Here is a 21,736-nt window from a genome sequence, read left to right as displayed (position 1 = left end):
GGGTTTTAATGGTGGTGGCTTTATTAGATGGTGAGATTATAGCGGCATCAATGCATGATATTCTTCTCGATTATCTTCTGATTGTGTGCGACAAAACCAACGACTAATGGATTCAAGTGTGGCCTGTTTGGTGGCGAAGCCGGACAGAGGCCAGCCCGAGGAAGCAGCAGCAAGGATTTGTTTTCATTGCTCCGCCTCCCCATCCCTCCCACCTCCATCTCCCCGTCTTCAGCCTCCTTAATAAGTTATTGGAGCAGGAGAAACCAATGTATTAGAGCATTCCTGGAGCACAGAAGGGGAACACAATGACTGCAGAAGGTCAAATCTAATAGATCCATCAGGAGGCACAGATTTGTTTTCATTTGAAAGGGGAATAGCATGTAGGACTTTGTGTGCATCAAACTGAGAGAGAAACTCGAAGAAATGCAGCCTTAATGACTGAATGGAGACACCATTTTGTTTAGAAGGAAGAAAACAAAGCCTTAAAAAAAAAAAAAACAATTTTGCAGTTGGAACATGAGCCTGAGCTTTGACTTTTTCTCTTAACAAGGCCTGCGTTTTTGATAATGATATGACTCAATTGGTTTTGGTGTTGCACCTCAGAACCCAGAGAGGTTACATCCACAGCAGCAGCGGAGTACACATTCCAGGCGTCAGTCTTCTTTTATGTCTAACAAGGATGATGAATATAAACATGAATTGCAGAGGTGTGGGAGACTGATTCCGGGAGTAATGAGTCTGAATTTATTGAAGACACGGCCCTGCTTTGAAGGCCAAACACTTTGATTTTTGAGAACAGATGAGCCACTTGCCTTCGCCCCGTCTTCCCGGTGTATTTTTGTCCAGCACATCCAAAGTAACGCAAGGTCACGTGACACCGAGCTGTCATTCTCCCTCACTGTCTTTAAAAATATCCTCCTCTGTTTTTCCTCTGGCTCCCTCTGTATAACCCTTTCACTCGGCTGATTTCTGTTTGAAAACCCTCCCAGTGGTGCAGCTTCTTGCAGACTAGCAGTGAAGGTGTGACTGTAAAGAAAGATCAGGATGATGGGGAGGACTGACGCCTGCACTGTCATTGTACTTGAGCTGCGGCTCGTATGTGCTTTGCCCTGCTCAAACACCTCAAATCCTTGAGCAGGTACTTAAGTGCCCATGTTATTGAGGGGCCAGCTGCAATTTATGAGGAGTTTTACATTTCTGCCTTCCCCAGTAAAATCCTCCCCTCGCCTTTCAAACCCCACGAGTGCCTTCTTCACTGTGAATTTCTCCCCATATGCAGCAGGGGATGCAGTTTCTTGCTAATACATTCCACTCTGTTAAACAAAAGGAATAGGCAATGTGGGCTCATAAGTTGAGCCACAGTGTTTTTCTCCCACAGTCGAATGACTTAATCATGAGAAACCATTCAGTTCTCTTTATTCCCTTCACTTTGTTAGCAAAAAGAAATCTCAGAATTAAACCGTGTGATTATTCTTTGTGCTGAATAAGGTGGCATCGCAACAATGCTTGACATCACACTCTGTCTGCTTCTTTTTTACCCCAAAGAGAGCTCCAGTTTAATCCTTTTGAACTCTCATCCCAAATTCTTCTGTCTTCACATCGTCATCGTCCCTATTTCTCCCTTCTCACAAACCACAACCCCGACTCTCGCTTCATCTCTTTTCCGCTGCCGAGCATGCAACAACCCTTTTATGTTTTTGTCTCCGGCTGTCTGTCGGCTCTGAGTCGGGCTTCCGAGCTCACTCCCGAGCGCTGACTTTAAATAGTCAAATGATATTGATCCACGTTTCCAACAGCAGTTGTCGAGGAAGGACAGCCAGAACAGCTCCCAGCATAGCGTCTCCAGCCATCGGAGCGCCCACACAGACTCGCCCGTGCACTCGTCCCTGGCGCCCCCCCCTCAACGAGAGCAGCGCTCCCCCGGCCCCCTCGCAGCCCCTGCCTGGCCTCCCGCCCCAGGACTCTCCGGCAGACGGGACCATTCAGAGGAAACCAGATCCCTTTAAGATCTGGGCCCAGTCCAGGAGCATGTATGAAAGTAGGCGTAAGTATATAATTTTTTGGTGGCGGTTTGGATGAGGGCTGCATGGGGTGTTGGCTCAGTGGAGACAATAGGTATGTCTTGATGGCTCTCCACATTTTGGGAGCAATATGTGGGATCTTAACTGGACTATTTGTTCAATCTTTGGTGATCTGGTGCAAACGGAAACAACTGCTGGAAACTAATTTCAACTCTTATGGAGTCTTTTGTTGGGGTCACTGTAGATCAGGGGTGTCAATCCCGTTTTTAGTTTAGGGGTCACATACAGTTCAATATCATCTTGAGTGAGCCTAGTCGGTAAAATAGTGTCATAATAACCTTCAAATGTAAACTTTAAAGTTTTAGTTTTTTTTGTGACGCAGAGTATAGGTGATGAAAATGTCTATATATCTTAAAACCAAACAATTACTATGGGAAATGATTACATTGTCAACATGTATCCAATTTTAATGAAACCTTCTCATGCAAAAGACAGTGACATATCCACAAAACCCTGACAGCATGGCTTTGAGGCTTGTTTGAGCTATCTTTCATGGCAGCATCACCAATATCTCGGCGCGGGTTTCAGTGGGTCTGCGACTCTTGAGAAATTGGTAAAAAAAAAAAAAAACAACAATCCTCTCCTTGAAGTTTTTACACGTTGCTTGGTGGTTTGGCGGGCTGGATTAGAGACTGTTGTGGGCGGGTTTTGGCCCACGTGCTTTATGTTTGACACCCATGGCTGATAGATTTACAAAATCGTGAATTCAACGACTTTCAGAATAAGCTGAAATGAGCTAGTTGCTTACTAGGTCTAGCTAACAGAGAGAAGACCTGCAAACTACATCATTTTCCTTCATTTATGTGTTTATTTTCATTTCCGACCAGTATTACCCCCCCCCCCCCCCACACACACACACACACACACACACACACACACACACCCGTCATCACTGACACACTTTTACACCAGACTTCCTTCTAAGAGGCACATGGCATATAATTAGCAGCAATAGTGGAGTGGATGTCAGTAGATTGCATTAATCCCTTCCCTGGTTGCCAAAGCAAAGGGATACCTCTAATTAAAAAAGAATAACCCTCAGATCCATTGTCAAGTCCAGAAAAAAGAGATACAACAGGAGCCTGTGAGGGCAGGAAATCTTTAACATCTAATCACTTTCCCAGGCTCCACTTGTCACGGTTTCTTCATTATTTAGTTTGCTTTTTGAAGAAGAACGTGGAAAATAAAAAAGGCTTGGTTACGGTCTAGTAGTGCACTCACCTGTTGGAGAGCTGCCTTGAATAGCTGAGAGGCCAATAGGTTTTGATTTCAAGAAAAGAGAAATAAAGGGTCAAGATGGAGGATGAAGGCAGCCGGGACCGCAGGGGGAATTAATTCTCCATACCTGTCTTGATGTGATAGAATATCAACAGGGGTTTTCCACATTGCCTCAGACAGATTGCTTTGTAGAAATGGAAAAAGGTTCAATAGATAATGAGGTGGGGATCAATAGAAACTGGAAGTGTTTTTTAATGGCTTCTAAAAGAGAAACATGGGGAGAGACGAGGCGACTGAGATATGGAAAAGTTCTGAGGAACACCCAGAATGTCTGAGAGGACTGTTGACCTGAACCAGCAGGTGTAAATCCTCCACTCGGCTCACACTGCATTGAGCTCTCCCACTAAAATCCTCCGCTATGCGCCCCATAGGGCTCAGGCCTTGGCCACGGAGAGTGAAATTTCTCCACGCAACATTCGCTGTGATAGAAAGTTCTGCTGAAATCAAGGTCTTTAAGCACACTATGTGGTGAACGATTTCCAATTGCAGAGAGGTGGTGGTGGTGGTGGTGGGGGGGGGGGGGGGGGGGGGGGGGGGGGGATCCTTGCAAAGCATTAATTCACTCTGAAGGGGGGAAAAAAAGAACGAGGCAAGGTGTGGTTGGAGACACGCTCATGCTTTATTGGTCCTCATTTTATTTGTTCTTGGGGTTTTAACATGTCCCCGATTTAATTTCCTCGCTGTTTGAGCCGTCCGCGCTCTGTGTTTGCTGTCAGCTCTGCACAGGACCGTCGATCTTGGTAAAATATTGATCCATTCATGCCCAGTTGGCTCACTTATGGATTTATTAGTCGGCGGGGAGCCAGGGTGTGCGTTTGACCCTCCTGAGCGCAGGTGCAGATTGCGACAGTTAGCCTCTGACTCTCTCTGCTCCTCCGGTTCCTCCACAGTAACACTGTGATAGATTGTAAGAGATGGCTTCGCTCCGCGGGGATTTTAACTGTTGACTGAAGGAACAGATTGGAAAGCAGGCTGCTTATGCTTTCTGCCACCCTGCCGCCTCTTAGTGGCTTTAGCGGCCTTGGCAGCGGAGGAGCGAAAGGAAATCTCCTCCGGAGTTTGCTCGCTGGCGCATGTTTGTCTGCACATAGGACACAGCTGCGACCGAACAAACACATGCACATACCTGCATCCGTGATTTGACAGACTTCCAGAAGCTCATGTGTATGCTGGGGAGAGGCCACACACAGGCATGCTCATCCCCTCTCTCCCCAGGCTCCTGCCAGCCCCCCCCCCCCCCCCCCCCCCCCCCACCACCACCATGCTTCCCAGCCTCCGCTTCTCCATGAACCATGAGCTGTCAGTCGCTGCGGTGCAGTGCCTCTCTTATAACACCGCACCTTCCCAGCGACTCGCACACACTCGGCTCCGTCTCTCTGGGGTATGAGTGGACTGTGAACTAACCATGCTCAATAATGTATCGACCATTTCAGCACGTATTGGCACCTCTATTTGGTGGCATGAGAGAGAGTGGAAATGTCGCATGTCACACGTTGCTTTAGAAGAAGAGCGAGCGCCGCCTCTTTCAATATGTCCGGTGTGTGAGAACGCCACTGAGAACAGTGAAAAAGCGAGGAGAGATATTCTATTTCTGACATCTGAAGGGAGTTTTAACCACATCGTTTCTAATTATGGGATCAGTGAATGAAGGGCTGTGGATAATCTTTTTTTCTTTCTCACAGCCTGTCTGGTGTCTATATTTATGCTTCTTACCCCAAATAGATCCTTTGTTATCTTTTGACGGATCACTTCTTTGTTTGTTCCGGCTGCTACATCCGCTACAAAGCATGTTCACACACGCAGGCCGGTGGTTTGATTCCTCGTAAGCAGTGGACTCATCCCTTATAGTAGGGGTGTCAAATACACTTTAGTTCAAGGGCCACGTGCAACCCAATTTGATTTTGAATGGGCCAGACTGGAAAGAATAGTGCCATAATAACTTTTAAATTTATACAAAGTTTTTCTTTGTTGTGAGTATACGTGATGAAAATGTCAAGAATTTTGCAAAAACCAAACAATTACTACCGAAAATGACTGTGACCTCAACAGAAAGCCAATTTTAATGATATTTTATGGTACAAAATACAGTGAAATGTCCAAAAATAAATAAATAAAATTAAATTCTATAGCTGTTGCATTATGCATGTTTTTACAAACTCTCCCTGACAGCATGGCTTTGTAGGATAGTTTGCAACAATGTAGATGATTTTCATGGCAGCATCTCCAATATCTCCGCTCAGGTCTCAGAGTTGTGTTGTGTCCACTACTCTTAAATATATATATATATATTTATATATTTCATTTGACATTTTATCCATTTGCTTGGTGGTTTGGCTGGCCAGATTGGAGTCTCTTGCTGGCCCACGGGCCTTATGTTTGACACCCCTGCCTTATGGACACTCTGACTTTAAATATATCGGACGGTGTGGTGGTACTGAATTCTGTAGGCAAAGGAAGCTCCTGCAGGCTGTTATTGTGCACAAATGTTAATGTATGTTTGCTGATTTGGCAGTTCCAGACTTCCAGGAGCAGGACATCTTCCTGTGGAGGAAGGACACGGGGTTCGGCTTCAGGATCCTCGGCGGCAACGAGCCTGGAGAGCCTGTGAGTCTACCTCTTTAACTTTTTCCCCACCTCCCCAGTTTCACTTTTCTATTCCATGTTTGTGTGAAATGTGTAAAGCACAACTCACAAGATTCTGTAACTTGCATGATAAAAAGGCAGGCTGTCTTCCCAGTATTGGCCAGAGCAGCGTCTGTAGTTTTTCTTCTGCTTTTACTGTTTTTCTGTTTGCCTTCTGAACTTGTGTGTGTTGGACTCGGACGAACTTATATCAGTGATCTCTAAAACCCTTTCTCTCTTTGATCTAGCCACTGTACCATCAGTCTGTTAAAAAAAAAAAACATCTCTCACATACACACAGTTTCTTTTTTTCCTCCCCCTTTTAAAGAGTCTTTCTTGTTTGTTCTCGCTGGCTGGCCCCCACTGTGTGGTTTATTTCTTTCTTGAAGGAAAAAAAAAAAATAATGACATACTTTGGAGTTTGGTTTGGAGAACTACTGGTTCACCCTGGAGATGCGAGTAAAGCTCTGGCTCCAAGGTTTTGCTCGCTGCAAACATGTTGTCCGTGCAACATTTATGGCCGCTGCATTTTTCAACCCAAAAATCCATCTTCTATTCCGATTTGTGCAACTTAGGATGGAACAACTGGAGTCCAGCTTATGATTGGGGAAAGGCAAGTCCCAACGTGGACATGCCACATCTACCACAGGACTCATACAGTCGATTTGACAATGCAAACTCACAGGATGGTCATATTTTTGGAAGAAACCGGAGTAAAACCACAAATAGAGGGGTCGCAGTCACACTATCACCGAGTCTACAAATCCTGGAAATGACCAGGAAATGCTATCATGTGGCGAGGATACTTATATTCACATTCACATTTTTCTCACATGGTAATTAAAACATGTGGGATTCTTTAACTAAAACCAAACAATAGTAAGTAGAAATGATTGATTTCCTCTGTTACACTTCAGTTAGATTTATGTAGCACCAGATGCATCAATATCCTGGCAATTTGTTTTTGTTTTTTGCCGTTTTCTTGAGTGACAAATCGAGTATGTACAACAGCTTCAGTAACAGCACATCAACCTGAATGTCTTTCTTTTTTTTTTTCCTAGAACAAAAGAAATAACACAAGAACATTAACGCAGGGAGTGAGATGTGGTTATTGCTACACACTGTGTATCGTACGAGGGTAGCAGAATCATTTCTGCTACCCTCATTTCTTCCAACATGAAACAAATAGGTCCCTCTTGTAATTTACATCAGCTGTTATGCAAAATGTCCATTGTGAAGTCCATCTATATATTCAGAGTTGGGCTCTCCCATGAATCCAGTCATCCAGTCCATGTAGACTTGATGAATGTAAGAAGCACAGATCATAAACGTCCAGTTTTACTGTCGCAGATCCCGCAGGAAGGGACAGCGAGAGGACAGCGAGTCAGTAACACATAATGGTGACACATGAATTTATGGAGAGTGAAAAAGGAGAGATGGTCTCACTGCAGTCTAAACCTAGAGCAGCTTCACTAGAAAATGGTCCAGCATGAATCGGCCTTAATCGTGAGCTTTTTTAAACGGGAAAGCTTTGGACGTAAAGACAGTCGAGTGGTTGTCTCTCAATTGGAATGTTACAGGTTTGATTCCCCATCTCCCCCTGTCCACATGTCAGTGTCCTTGAGCAAGACACTGACCCGTAAATTGTTCCAAATGGATGGATTCCCTTTGCATGGCAGCCACCTCTGTGGGTGTGTGAATGGGTGAATGTGATTAAGAATGTTAAAAGCTTTGGAGACTGCTCAAACTGTGGAAAAGCACTGAATCAGTGAAATCCATTTGAAAGTAGAGACTGTCAGCCTCTGATGCTGGTTCTACATGAGAGGAGCCTGAAAGCTCTAAATCCAATTCTACTTTTAGAAACATCAGGAAATTCTATATTTTAGGCTTTTGTGATCTTTTTCGAGCTAATAGCCATCAATATATTTAAATTTGAAAAATGCCTCTTTGTTTTTCTGTTCTGAGTTTAGAAATACCTGAACTGAAAGCCAGTCTTTATCCCTTCTTGATCGCCCGCTCATCTCCATGTATTTCAGATCTACATCGGCCACATAGTGAAGTATGGGGCCGCGGACGAGGACGGCCGCCTCCGGTCCGGAGATGAGCTGATATCTGTGGACGGCACGGCAGTGGTGGGCAAGTCACACCAACTGGTGGTGCAGCTGATGCAGCAGGCTGCCAAGCAGGGCCACGTCAACCTCACCGTCCGACGCAAAACCAGCTACGCCGGTAAGAAGCTCAGAGGTCGAGACGAGGAAGCGGTTTTATCCCGTTAGAGGCCTGCTGACTGGTTCAAAAAGAAGGGTTGAATTTATTTCTACCAAACCTGCCGGGTCAGAAACCCGCCTGGGGTTCAAGACTTATGGCAAATTCGTTAAGTACAAGAGGCAACAGCGAGAAAACCTGTGCAATGAAGGACTTAGAGGCTGTAAGTTTTAACGATCCCTGTTCTGGTTGAGTTGGTTAAAGAAAAGGTGATTTAATACGGCTGGTCCCAGAACTATGAGCACAGCAAACAAGTCAAGCAACAGAAGAGCTACAACAGCAGAGCGGCTCATGATGCTCAGCTCATTGTGCAATCACATCATCAAGCATTGTTTTAATGACTAAAATCTTTTTTTGAGGTACCGCAATCCGATGTCAGACTGAACACAGCACATGCCTTTCGTTTTGTTTCATTACAAGAAATCACAAAACCTTCAGTGCTCTATCCTCTTTCTACATTCTGATTAAATAAAACCTTTTAATGTGAACCAGCAGCAGTACACTTTTCAATGTTGCTGTCAGTGACTCAAAACATAATTTAGAGTATGAATCATTGAAGAAAGATTTATGAAAATAGATTCTTTTAAAGTATGAAAAATGTTCCAGAAATTGTTCTTTGACTTTTTCTTTTCTTTTTTTTTTATAAATTTTTTAACTCTGGTCCTCGGTGAACTTTTTTCCAAGAGCAAAATCCATTTTGAATTTCTTTGAAAAGCCAGTTGTGAGCTAGTTTGTCGATACAAATGTGTATCTGTTTGTATTTCCATTACATTGTCACAAGATACACATCCATCAATCCATCTAGCTTCTACATGGGGTGATCATGGGCAGAAGTACCAGGGCCAGAGTAAATAGTTCTTCTGCACATGCACAAGTAGATTGACAATAACAACAATGGCGGCCTCCAGAGTGGCATGACTCCCAGTCCATATTCCCCTGGAACTACATTGTTTTCAAGCCGTTGCCATGTAAACGCTTAACTTCACTGAAACGCGGAACCAATCCGTTTTCCCTTCAAACATATAGAGGACATATTCTGTAAGTCACCATTTGCTTCAAATGCATGTTTACAAGCTGATAGAGGACATTAGAGCACCTGGAGAAATCTACACACAGAACATACGTCTGTCTGTCTGTCTGTCTGTCTGTCTGTCTGTCTGTCTGTCTGTCTGTCTGCCTGTCTGCCTGCCTGCCTGCCTGCCTGCCTGCCTGCCAGCCTGCCTGCCTGCCTGCCTGCCTGTCTGCCTGCCTGCCTGCCCCCGGACTTGAACCGAGGGTCAATATTCTGAATGAGTACTAACCATTTCCCCACTGAACAGTACTCAGTTGAAAGGGTTCTTTCGGGGGTCAGGGGGTTGCTTTTCCCCCCAGCATTATATTTTCCTAAAAAATTTTAAAAAATCACGATGAAAGAGAAATGAGTGAAGGTTAAAACAGTTAATTGCTTTTTGGAAACACATTTATCAAAAAGAAATGATTGTAAGTCTCATAGAAATCAATTAAAAAGAGAAAAGAAGGAAAACTGAAGTGTAGCAGACAGTCGCAGACCTTATTGGAAGACTTATCCGATATTAAAACCACCCTACTATCACAATAGGAGATATCCTTTTTATTGACTATTAATCCCACCAAATCGTTACAATTTAATGTCAAATTCCGTTTCGTCACCAGCCTGATGTTCAGTCCAAAACTTGTGGTTTGCAGCACTAGTGGGATAGCAGCGTGGCTCAGGCATTATGGTGGTGGGCTAATCTCAGGCCCTGTTTACTCTAAATGCAGGGATTCCTCTCTGCTCCTATATGTGGAAGCGATCAGTCATCACTACGAGCCGACTCCCCCCCCACCCCCCTCCACGCCCCGCCGCTCAGCTCCTCAGCAGGCGATAAAGAAAGGCCCATAAATATGATGAAGAGGGTGGTCGACCTTCGGCCCAATGACAGCAGCAGCCAGACATTAGTGCATCGCTGCTCCTCCGTCTCCATCACAATGTGAGGCGCCTCCTCCCAAGCAGCTGGTACAGGAAATGAAATGTGGAATGAAATGTCCAGATACATCTTTTGTTCAGAAACCGATCAGACGGAGAGATTGTTGGAGGAGCTTCTCCTTCCGAGTTGTCTCGCACCATTCCTTTTTGTATTTTATCACAACAACACAAAATAGCTGTCTTTGTTTGTTTACATTTTGAATTTTGAGATTCCACCGATGATGTAACGTTTAGCTGTGTTGTCACATCCTGACAGTCGTATTTTGAAGCCTCGTCTCAGCGATACTCTCCGACTTCGCTCCAACCACATGTATCATTGTCTCCTGAATGCCTTGTGTAGCCGCGCTTGGCCTAATTTACGTCTGCTTGTCTTGATCTTCTGCTGTTGTCTCCTGCTCCATCTCACCTTCCTGTTTGCTCCTTCATTCTTTATTCCCCTCCATAAATCTTGCCCCCCGCCCTTCCTCCCGCTGTTCCCACTCCACAACTCACTCTCTCCGGCTCTCTCCTCCTCTGCCCTCTCCAGTGAAAGCAGAAGGAGACGTGCCCCCGTCGCCGGCGTCCTCGCACCACAGCAGCACCCAGGCGCCCAGCCTGACGGAGGACATCGGGAAGCGGACTCCGCAGGGCAGCCAGAACTCCCTCAACACCGTCAGCTCAGGCAGCGGCTCCACCTCCGGCATCGGCAGCGGCGGAGGAGGCGGAGGGGCGGGCGGCAGCGGCAACGCCGTGGTGGCCGTCACGTCCACCAACACCTCCTCCCAGCCCCCCATCGCCACCCCTGTCGTCTCCTCCTCCTCCACCCTGCAGCCCTACGACGTGGAGATCCGCCGCGGCGAGAACGAGGGGTTTGGCTTCGTCATCGTGTCGTCCGTGTCGCGGCCTGAAGCTGGCACCACCTTCGGTAAGAGTTGCTCCTGTTTTCCAGTCATACACAAAATATTACCCAGAGCAGTTCTACGCAGCAAATCCTCACACACACACACACATACACACACACACACATACACACACACACACACACACACACACACACACACACACACACACACACACACACACACACACACACACACACAACACACCCTATAGCTTTTTCCTTCTCGTCACTGGGACCTTTTATCTTCCTGTCTCCTTTAACGGGATCCCTCCCTATCGCCCATGAGGGCCGCTGAATGCTAAATAGCCCCACAACCTCAACCAGAACCAGATTCCGGCTATTTACAGTCCCACCAGATCAATATCAACACTCTTCAAAGAAGTGGTTCTTCTTTCTCATTTTCATCTGTGCCTGTCAAACATTGAAACCCTTTCTCTTCGCCTACAGCTGCTGCTACACTCTGCACAAAGCTTTCATAATTGATCACAAGTGAAGTGGGTCTTACATAAGGCACTTGTATTATTCAGCTGAACTTAAACGGCTTCTGTCGAGCAGGCTAGCACTAAAAGGCTAATGAGAGCGGAATATATTGTTGGGGGGGGGGTTGTATTTATTTATTTTAAAGAGACAGCATTTGAGAGATTCCATCACTCAAAATCACTGCTTTGGTGTGTTATTTTACTTAGTGACCGAGTTAGAGTTCACAACCATGAGGGTTGGCTCAAAATTAGATTGACACACGTCAGAAGAAAATCATAAGTCCAAAGCCGACCTGACAAACCGCTTCTATGTGTGTTTGCCAGCATTTGGCTTCAGTGTAATCTTTTATCAGAGATGGGGTCCGCAGCCTCTCTGAGAGGCTGGTTTGGAACCGCTTCCTTAGCTGGTCGTAAAATCTCAGTTTCTGTGTCTTTGATATCACACATTCTCAAAATGTTTTCGACCTATCCGAAGCCGACGAAGTCTTTTGAGTGCAGCGTACTCTTCGCCTCATTGTATCGACTCCCACACGAACCTCTGTGACAATCCTCTGTTCTTTGAGCTCTCGTGTCAGTGTGGGTGGACCGAAAAGCAGCGGAAAAGGCTCAGGCTTTACAGGTTTGGCTCACAAACTGGCAGCACTTCTTCCCTTTTCATATGCGAAGCCCAGAGCAGACACCGCAGGCCGGTAGATGAGCTTCACTCCTTTTGACTCGACACAAACAGCCCAAGTGGATACGCGAGTAAAAAAAAAATCTTCTTCTTTCACTGAGCATTCAATATTTTACAGCCCAAAATGGCTCGATTCACGAGGACGGGGAGATTGAGTTTGTTGGGGAATCAAAGAACGGAGTCGGCGGGATGGATAAATGAATAATAATGAAAAGTGAGGTGGATACGGAGAGAGTGAGGAGGTGATTGCATGCATCGGTGTGCAGTGACTCATGTCAGCCTGCACCCAGACAGAGCCAGAGAGAGGCCTCGGGGTAGTTGGGTGAGATGTCTGCTCTGATGTGTGTTTGTGTCTCTAACTTCCTGCAGGTGCAGGTGGTTTTGCGACGCAGGCAACGCAGAACTATTACAGCATTAGCTACTGGCTGCCGAGAAAATACGGTCGCAAATGAAATAATGATGCCTGCTTTGGAAACCCGATGCTGGGGCCGCTTTAAGCTTCAGTGGAGTAAACACCCACATCGGATCTGGTTTATGTTCAGTTCTGAAAGGGGAAAAAAAACAAAACATTTTCAGGCAGTGTTGTTCAAGTTGCTGAAAATTTGTTTTTAGTTTCAGTGAGTTTTAAAAAGTAGTGGAATTTCTGACGGGGTATGAAACGTAACTCATTACCTTTGCTTCCCTCATAATGTGCACATACTTGTACAGATGCTGTCAACTGAAGTGAGATCACTTAGACCACATTTGCACAACAAGGTTTCATTGAAAACAACAAAATTTCGTGTTTACACAGTTTTGTGATGGATTGCTATTCCGGGTGACTCTCAACCATAAAGCTACCAAGTCCCAGGAGACTATGGACTGGGAGTCATGACACTCTGAAGACCGCCATTGTGGTTATTGTCCATCTACTCACGCATGTGCAGCAGCAGCGTATTTGAAAAGTTCCACCATGGGAGCCGTTTTCAAAAATTTGTGTTTTCAGTGGCTTTGAGCACTGTTGTTATTAAAAAAAAAAAACTACACTTTGGCTGCTAATTCAGTTGTTTACATCCAACATCTTTCATGTTGCATGAGCTTGTTTAGGATTAATGAAAAGCCCCTCTAGTAAAACAGGAGGGTAGTGAAATAGTAACCATTAGGACAACAGCTTCAGCTCATGATCAGCAGCTCTTTAGTGCTTTACTGCCTGTATTAACAGAGTTCATTAGAGACACAGTCTCTAAAAACACTGAAAGCTCCAGTTTGATGCATCTTCTGAGTTCTTTGCCGAGCACATTTAAATCTGCCCTCCCTTGCCAATGCTTGCACTTTATCCTGCTGCATTTTGATCTCCTCTGCCACTCTCTGTGACTCTGGCTTGGCTGGCTGTCGGTGAATTCACCCTCAACCCTTCTGATCCAATTTTTCTGCTCCTTTCCCACCCCTTCTCTTTCCCCTTGTATCTATTTCTCCGAACACAATCCCTCGTAACACCCACACATGCACACTTGAATCTCACGCCCCCAACGCGTCAATCGTGACCATAGCTGGAAATGCATGTGTGGCCATGCCCCACAAAATAGGACGCATCATCGAGGGGAGCCCGGCAGACCGCTGCGGGAAGTTGAAAGTGGGCGACCGCATCCTGGCCGTCAACGGATGCTCCATCACCAACAAGTCCCACTCGGACATCGTCAACCTCATCAAGGAGGCCGGGAACACGGTCACGCTACGCATCATTCCCGGAGATGGTGAGTGGCACTCTTCCCAAGCTGGTTTTATCCTTCCCCCCCAAAAAATGTTGTATGTCTTTAAAATCTTCAATTATTTGGTAAAAGTCCTGCAGTGCACTTTCCGGGGTGCACCCGTTTACAATCTCCAGGTGGCAGGGACATTGTGCCTTCGCTTTATGGGACATTTGATGGACGTCAAACAGTACAAGCGTTAGCTATTATTAGCATTTATACTTAGTCATTAGATCCGAGGAGCAGGCCCAGTTGTTACTCTGCAGAGTGGCTGTTAAGTATGTCTGTACGCATTATATAAAGCTGGAAGTTGCTTCCAAAGTGAAGGGAACACCCCTGCAGTGCTGACAGAAGTGCCGCTTTGGGGATATTTGGGGAATCTTCTCATCCTTTGCCTTCCTCCCTTTTGCGTGCCTGCACTTTTAAATTCTACCAGTGTCTTTTAGACGTGCGTCTGTGTGAGATACGACACTTCCCCTGTGTCTCCGGGTGTGTCTTTTCAGTCAAAGTGGTTTTAAGGGAAAAGTTTGTGCCCATTGTGTGGTGTGTTTTGCAGCTGAGAGCTCTCGCTACTTTGTGCTGACAGATCGCCCCGGCATGCTTCACAAATACTGTTTAATTGTGTGTGTGTGTGTGTGTGTGTGTGTGTGTGTGTGTGTGTGTGTGTGTGTGTGTGTGTGTGTGTGTGTGTGAGGGAGGCCGTACTCACTGTCAACCTGCACACTGGTAGAGATTGGAGCTATTTGTCCGCTGCTCGTTGCTTTCCGTCTCACTTCTTATGGATGAGGAGGGTTTTTCTTTTTTTTTCTTTTTTTTTTCCTCCCACCAGAGCAGTTGATGAGAACAGTGAGTCAAAATTGCTCTGCCAGGAAGACATGGAGAGCAAAGAGGAGAGGAATAACTGGATATGCTTTATCGGAAGAGTTCTGCTTGGTGTTTACGTACATGTGTCAAACAAACAAGACGCCCGTCTGACACGACGGCGGCGAGAGCGTCAAAGCAAAAAAGATCACGGCTCGTGTTTCCAAGTCGCGGCTGTTCACCCGCCGCCTGTTTACAAATGGCTGAGCGTGTCTATTTCTGCGCCGATCAGTCCCATCTAAAGTTTCTGATGTGAATAAATACAAGGTGAAATCAGGTTCAGCTCCCTTTTGAGCTCACCTCTCCTCCCCCGAGTGAGAGCACAGATGGAGTTTTGTAGTGACTGATGCTCGATACTTCTGCGGTGACAAGGAAAACTGGAGCGGGAGTCTTCCTGCTGCCGCACACTAATGCATGCACAAGCTGCCGATGCTTTCATCAAAGCCTCTGTCTCTGCAGCACAGGCTGGAGGCACAGACCAAACACACCTCAGTGCTTCTTATAGAGTGAGAGGAGGGAGATAGACTCGCCTGAGGCGATATGATTTTTTTTGTATATATTGGATATTGGATATTGTATAGTACAGACCCGCTTCTCTTATCTCCTCCCCGTTTCTTTCTGTCTGCGATTCTCTCTTTTTTTTTTTTTCTTGAATTTTTTTTGTTTCCACCGTACCTGCTTCTGCTTCGTAACCCTCTCCCAGTATTGAGAGCGCCAGACACAAATCACAGAAAAAGCTCGGTGGCTTTTCTTTGGGCATTTAACCTTATCCTGTTGTCACTGACAGGATTTGGCTTAACGACAGCTCCTCGATAAAAAAAAATACTAGAAAGCAGAGAAATGGAGCGTTGCGGCCATATACATGTCATGGTGGCGGTTTCCGAGGCTTAACTGAACACACAGCCGTGCAATAACAGGAAAGGCACAGGTAATATAAAAAAAAACTGCCTGATATTTTAAGTTATCTTCAAAAAAAAAGGCAGAAATATTCCCTCATTGCACTTTTCTTTTTTTTTGACAATTCTGCCGGCATAAAACCCAAATAAACCCAGTCAATCCAGAGAAGGTTAAAAAGACCGGAGCGATTATCATAAAGAAAGGGAGCACATGAATAGGTGATGAAGGTTCTCAGGGACAAACGAGGCTGTAGCCCCCGCAGGCATGTCGTCCTGCTGAAGAGCCGGCCAGAACGTCAGGGTTTTCCCACTCCGTCCACTCTGCAGCCTGTTTGGTTGCTGGTTCCCCTCTTGGGTCAACAGGCAATCGAAGAGTTAAAACCAACGCGTTTCGGGCAGCGGGCGGGGGTCGTGATTAGACCGGAGGGGAGCTGTCCGTGAGAGGAATAGCGAGCAGCAGACTTAATGTGATCAAATGTAGGATACCTGTAGAGAGAGGGCAGCGAGAGGAGGTTGTTAAGGAGAAGAAAGGTTTCTTTATGCAGCGGGAGTGCTGCTCTAATGATCACCTGTTTTTCTCATCTCGGCGCGCTTCATTGATAAAACGGGCTGATTGGCGGGAAACATGAAAGACGGCAAAACAGGAGCTGATGTGTCTCTGCGGCCTGTGAGCGTGGATTAGTGTCGGCCCCGGAATGAGACGCGCACCTTTCGGAGGTGGTGAAAGGGGGAACGGACGACGAGTGTGTGACAAAATGATTGATGGTACTGACTTCTGTGTCCTGGATCCCAGCTAAGTGGTGGTCGAGCCCTGTAGGTTTGCTGACAGCAGCTGAATGGGCGCTCGTGTACAGGCTGAGCAAAGAAAAATTGCCCGGTGCGTAGAACAGAGGTTTAATTCTATCACACAGGCTTCTGGAATTCCAAACAAGCTCCTGTTGGCTGGTTTTCTTTTCGCCAGTTGAAATATGAGGCCGCCGAGAAAACTCCCGAGTTTTTTTGTTTCTTTTGGATGCGTTGGACGGATCCGCCTCGGCTGAACTCGAACAGGTTCCTCCCACTGTTTCTCACGTCAAGCCTTTCTCGTCCCACCCTTCCTCAGAGTCATCGAACGCGTCACTGCTGACAAACGCAGAGAAGATTGCCACCATAACCACCACTCACACACCTCAGCAACAGGCGGCGCCCGAGGCCAGGTGAGAAGCGTTCTCAACAACCGTTAAAGACAAAAAAAACTATTTTTTCCAAAATAATGTGAGTTAATGTTAATGTGTGCATTCGATCACTGGCCCTTGTTTCAGCTTTAATCTATTCTACTTGCTTGCGGCTTATAAGCGTGTCTTATTAAAGCTGAAAGCATTTAATCTTTTTCCACAGTTCTGCCGGTGAAAATGTGTTTTATATGGTTGCAGGGATTCAAACCGGTAACCAAATTCACTTGACAGGCAGTTCTTCAGAAGGGAGCGCTGGCTAATTGATGATTCACAGGTTAAATGTTGAGTAGACGCTGTAGGAGGGTTACACGCCATCTGGGTGTAGTTTACCTGTTGCACTTCTGGAGTGAAACATTCAACCCTTAGCAGGATTACTATTGCAACACACATCATCAGGAGGGTGAAACTAACCTGTCTCACAGCAGTCTAATCCTCCATATTAGTGGGTGATTATCATGTCAGCTTTTTTTTTCTTTAACCTCTTAAGACCCAAACAAATTTTGTATTGTATTGTGTATCAACAACAGTCTCATCTCTGACATGAGTTCAGTCTGTGATGGTCCGTCAGCTCTGACCTCTGTTTGGGGTTTAAATGAACGCCTCTGTAGGTGAAAGCAACAAAAAACCGTGTCCGGATTCTGACGTCTGACGTTTAAGGATTTTACAAAAAAAAACCACTTGTGTCTTCTGATGAACCCCGAAGAAAGTGAATTATCTTTTATCTTTTATTAGATATAGATTATTATATTTCAAGACCCACTTTTTTCTACATTTGTGACTTTCTAACAGCCGAAGCACAATAATAAAAATAATAATAAATATTTCAGAAATCCATTAAAAAGTGTAAAATTGACCAAAATGACATTCAATTTGTCGATTTACTTAGAAAAAAAAAAAAAAAGTCTTGGCAAAAAAAACCTCCCCTAAAAAAGATTTTACAATCCTGCTGTCTCATTAGAAAAGTAATGCATTCTCTGATTGTTATTAAGTGAGGGTGAGTTTTAAAGAAAGACGGAAAAACCTGGACGTGACTATATGTGATTACTTTCCCTATAAAGGGTTAATGCTAAACTGTAAACACTCACGCACGCACACACACACACACACACACTGAAGGCTATAATAGTGAAGCCATATTAAGTGTCTGCATCTAGTAGAACTGTAACATTTATTATGGTTTTGCGTCATTTAGTGTTGAATACATTTTTGATATCATGTGCAAAAGAATGAAAAGAAATTGATATATTTTGTATATATGTATATATATATATATATATATATATATATATATATGATATATGCTTTTCCTCATTTGTTTATCTTGAGTCAATCTTTTATCCTGATTTAAATAAGGAAAAAGAAAAGCCTCCTCTCTCCTGATTTCATCAGACTGCTTCCCTTCTGTTTGCAGGATCAACACCAAACCAAAACAGGAGTCATTTGAGTTCAACCCCCCGCAGGGTCCTCCTCCGCAGCCCCCCACGCAGACGCTCTCGGCTCAGGTGAGGAACTGCACTCGCCCCATCACCAGTCACATCGTCCACGAGCGTCCGCGCGCCCGCTCGCTCCCCTCTGCCTCCGCGCCTCAGCCACTTCACCCACCCGCCTTCCCCAAGGGCAAACCAAGTGCACTTTTATTTATTTATCTCTTTACTCCTACCTGCTGGCATTATCTCCGTCTGCGCATTAAGAAGAGGCTGTTGGCTTTCAAAGTAGCCCCTCAGTCCACTGTGTTCCGTGCCGCATTAATCTGGTGGTGTGGAGATGGCTCTCGCAGATAGCATTGATCCTTCAGCAGAGGAGATTAGGAGAAGAGAGGAGCTGCTGAGGCTGTCTGACTGTCCTTGTGCTGCTCACAACACCCCTCTCTCTCTCTCTCTCGCTCTCTCTCTCTCTCTCTCTCTCGCTCTCTCTCTCAGCATCAATAATTCATTGTCCTTACACCTGAGCATATGCATCTATATACACACACACACACACACAAAAAGAGAGGCACAACTATTAAGTAGATGTCACTTTCCTGAAGGTGGCATTTGTCCCTCCGGTCCACTGGAATCGGACCCCACGTCAGGGAAGACACACATGACCGCGCCTGGAATCTGAATCACAAACGTGACCTTGATGAGAATGTGTCTTTCTTTGTTCTCTTTCTCTCCCTCTCTATGAACGTGTGTGGTCCGTCTCCGTCAGGATACTGAGTTCTACTCGGTGGACCTGGAGCGAGACAACAAAGGATTTGGCTTCAGCCTTCGGGGAGGCAGAGAGTACAACATGGACCTGTACGTGCTGAGGCTAGCTGAGGATGGAGCGGCTGTACGGAACGGAATGATGAGGGTATGGAGACCAAAAACAAGAGAATTTAATCCTCCCAAAGCCAAGAAGTCCATTTCTTACACTGTGTTTTTCACAGACATTTACTGCTTTGGTATAAAAGCTCTCAGCTTAATTGATAAATGTGCTTCTTTTTTTTTAGTTGTGTGTCTCCTACAGTTTCCACTCACATGTAATATAGAGGTAACCATGGGAAATATTGGATGCGAGTGCACCTCCTGATGGAAGTTTTCCCATAACGGTGTGAATTCAGGCCCACTTTTATTGAAAGCACCCCAAGGTGAAAAGGAGTTTGTCACGTTGTCGTCAAGACCCTCCAACCTGAGACTCAAGACCAGAGCATCTCAGGACCAAGACGTTCAGGGGCCGAGAGGTTACCAATAAGAGCAGTCAGCTTCAAATCTTCTTAGTTTACTTGAACGGAACTCGCAATCAGAGTTTGACCATTTAATCTGAACTGTGATGCAAACATTTGTGATCTTGCTTCTTTTATTGTACAAGAATATAAGTGGACGTGAATATATCCCAGCTTCATCTCCACTCAGTCTCCTGCAGGTTTCAGCATGATGGCAAAGGGGCACTGATAAATCTCTGGACTGCTCCTTTAATGTACTGAACAACTTACATCTGACATTCCCCTATGTACTCACGTGGCCCTTTCCAGTCAGCTCTTCCAGACATAGCTTCAAAATAAAGGCTGCATGCAACTGTGCAGCAGGATTACCTCTGGAAATAAATATTTTTTGTGGAAATATTCCCCTGCCTGCTTCCCTTGGTCTCCATGCTGGACGGTCCCCTCTGCGGGTTTGACTAATTATGCCGTGTTTTTTGGTCCCGTTGGCTTGTGCCTCCGTGGCTCCATGTTCTGTGGAGTCACGATCTGTCGCCAGCCCGCCAGGGGAGTCATCCCTGCAAATGTTAAACACAATGAAGAGGAGTAGGGCCCCATTATTATGGAGGAGCAGGGCGAGAGACATTTCCATGCGTCTCCCAAATGTCAGCCTTTCATACCCATGACAAATTACCTTTTTGTTGTTATTGTACACAATGCAGCAGGGGGGGATTTTTCCTCCGAGGGGATTATCAATTGTGCTTTTTAAAAGTGATGTTTATTTAAATTAAGAATTAGGGGAAATCCGTCTACCTCTGTTAATCTGAAAAATCTGCATGACTGGAGAATCCCGCTAATGTCAACCTCCTGAAGACTGTGGCTGCAGTCAATACATTTTCACTGGACGTTTGTTTTTATAAAAAAATACCTTATTGAAAATATATTTTATTAATATAAATTATTGCAAAATCTCCCACCGATTATTAGGACTTCCACCTTTGAGATTGGCTGGTCATGAAACCACAAATATAAAAGCCCCCCGTCTCTGCGTCTGTGGAAGTGCCTGTTTAGAATATTGCACCTGTCTTAGTTTGTTTTTGCAACGTCTGTGTAGACTAAACTAAAAAAGAGGTGCCACCATTACATGACTAATGACTGTACCCATTGTTGCACGCTGATGTATTATGGTGCGCACTCAAGTCGAGGGGCACTCCAAGGCAGTTGACTGTTTTGATTAGCCGCGGGGGCTGATGACTCCACAGCCATCAGATATCTATCAATGTAATTGCTGGCGTATAATTCACCCTCCAATTACCGCGCGCCGCGCCTCGCCGCATATAAACGCAGTCACCTCGGGGCTCGGCCGCCGTAAACAGTTCGCGTCGCAAGCGCCACGTCAGAACGCAGCACTGAGTGAGCACGGTTTCAAAACAGACAAACGCCGATGAGTCGCGGAGCGCAGCCACGGACTGAGCATGCTCGCCTTTTAATTAATCAATGTTTCACAGCAGAACTGGTGAAAGTGGCTCTCACGTGTGTTTTGAAAGTGTGAGATTTAACCTTTTAAATGCGATTAATTAACAGGAAACTAGTGGCACCTCCCCTGGGCTACAATGGAGGCTTTGTCATGTTGTTTGCATGGTGGATTCTGCAGCATAGGAGGGAATTCTTCATCTATATGTATTAATATGTTGCAGTCAGGAAGTGTGTGTGTGTGTGTGTGTGTGTGTGTGTGTGTGTGTGTGTGTGTGTGTGTGTGTGTGTGTGTGTGTGTGTGTGTGTGTGTGTGTGTGTGTGTGTGTGTGTGTGTGTGTGTGTGTGTGTGTGTGTGTGTGTGTGTGTGTGTGTGTGTGTGTGTGTGTGTGTGTGTGTGTGTGCATGTATTAACACATCAGCACATGCATACATGAATACAGCCGCCTTGTGTTTGCACCCCTTATTAGCAGAGGGGGTATTATTAGCAGCAGATCCGTGAGGCAGAGAGAAAAAAAAAAAAAAGCGTCGGTGAGCGATGCGCACTCTGCAGGAGCAGTATTCCCCCAGTGCCTCTCGCTGACAGATAACCTGAGGAGCGGTTTCAAAGAATCGGGAAGCAAAAACTGTTTCTGCTCATT

The 21,736-nt window shown here is 45.5% G+C and overlaps 1 protein-coding gene across 1 annotated transcript in view; it reads left to right on the top strand.

Moving 5' to 3' along the window:
* magi1b (membrane associated guanylate kinase, WW and PDZ domain containing 1b) overlaps window positions 1-21,736 on the top strand; it is a 166,948-nt gene that overhangs the window by 142,976 nt on the left and 2,236 nt on the right. Inside the window, 9 exon segments of the mRNA XM_080461088.1 lie at window positions 1,797-1,891; window positions 1,893-2,044; window positions 5,872-5,963; window positions 8,018-8,210; window positions 10,757-11,134; window positions 13,792-13,995; window positions 16,849-16,942; window positions 18,372-18,462; window positions 19,151-19,294. Of these exon segments, the coding sequence (XP_080317214.1) occupies window positions 1,797-1,891; window positions 1,893-2,044; window positions 5,872-5,963; window positions 8,018-8,210; window positions 10,757-11,134; window positions 13,792-13,995; window positions 16,849-16,942; window positions 18,372-18,462; window positions 19,151-19,294 (1,443 nt within the window).

The sequence above is a fragment of the Lipophrys pholis genome (genome assembly GCF_963383615.2).
Source record: "Lipophrys pholis genome assembly, chromosome: 4".
Classification (NCBI taxonomy): Eukaryota; Metazoa; Chordata; class Actinopteri; order Blenniiformes; family Blenniidae; genus Lipophrys; species Lipophrys pholis.
This window is presented reverse-complemented; position numbering and strand designations above follow the sequence as displayed.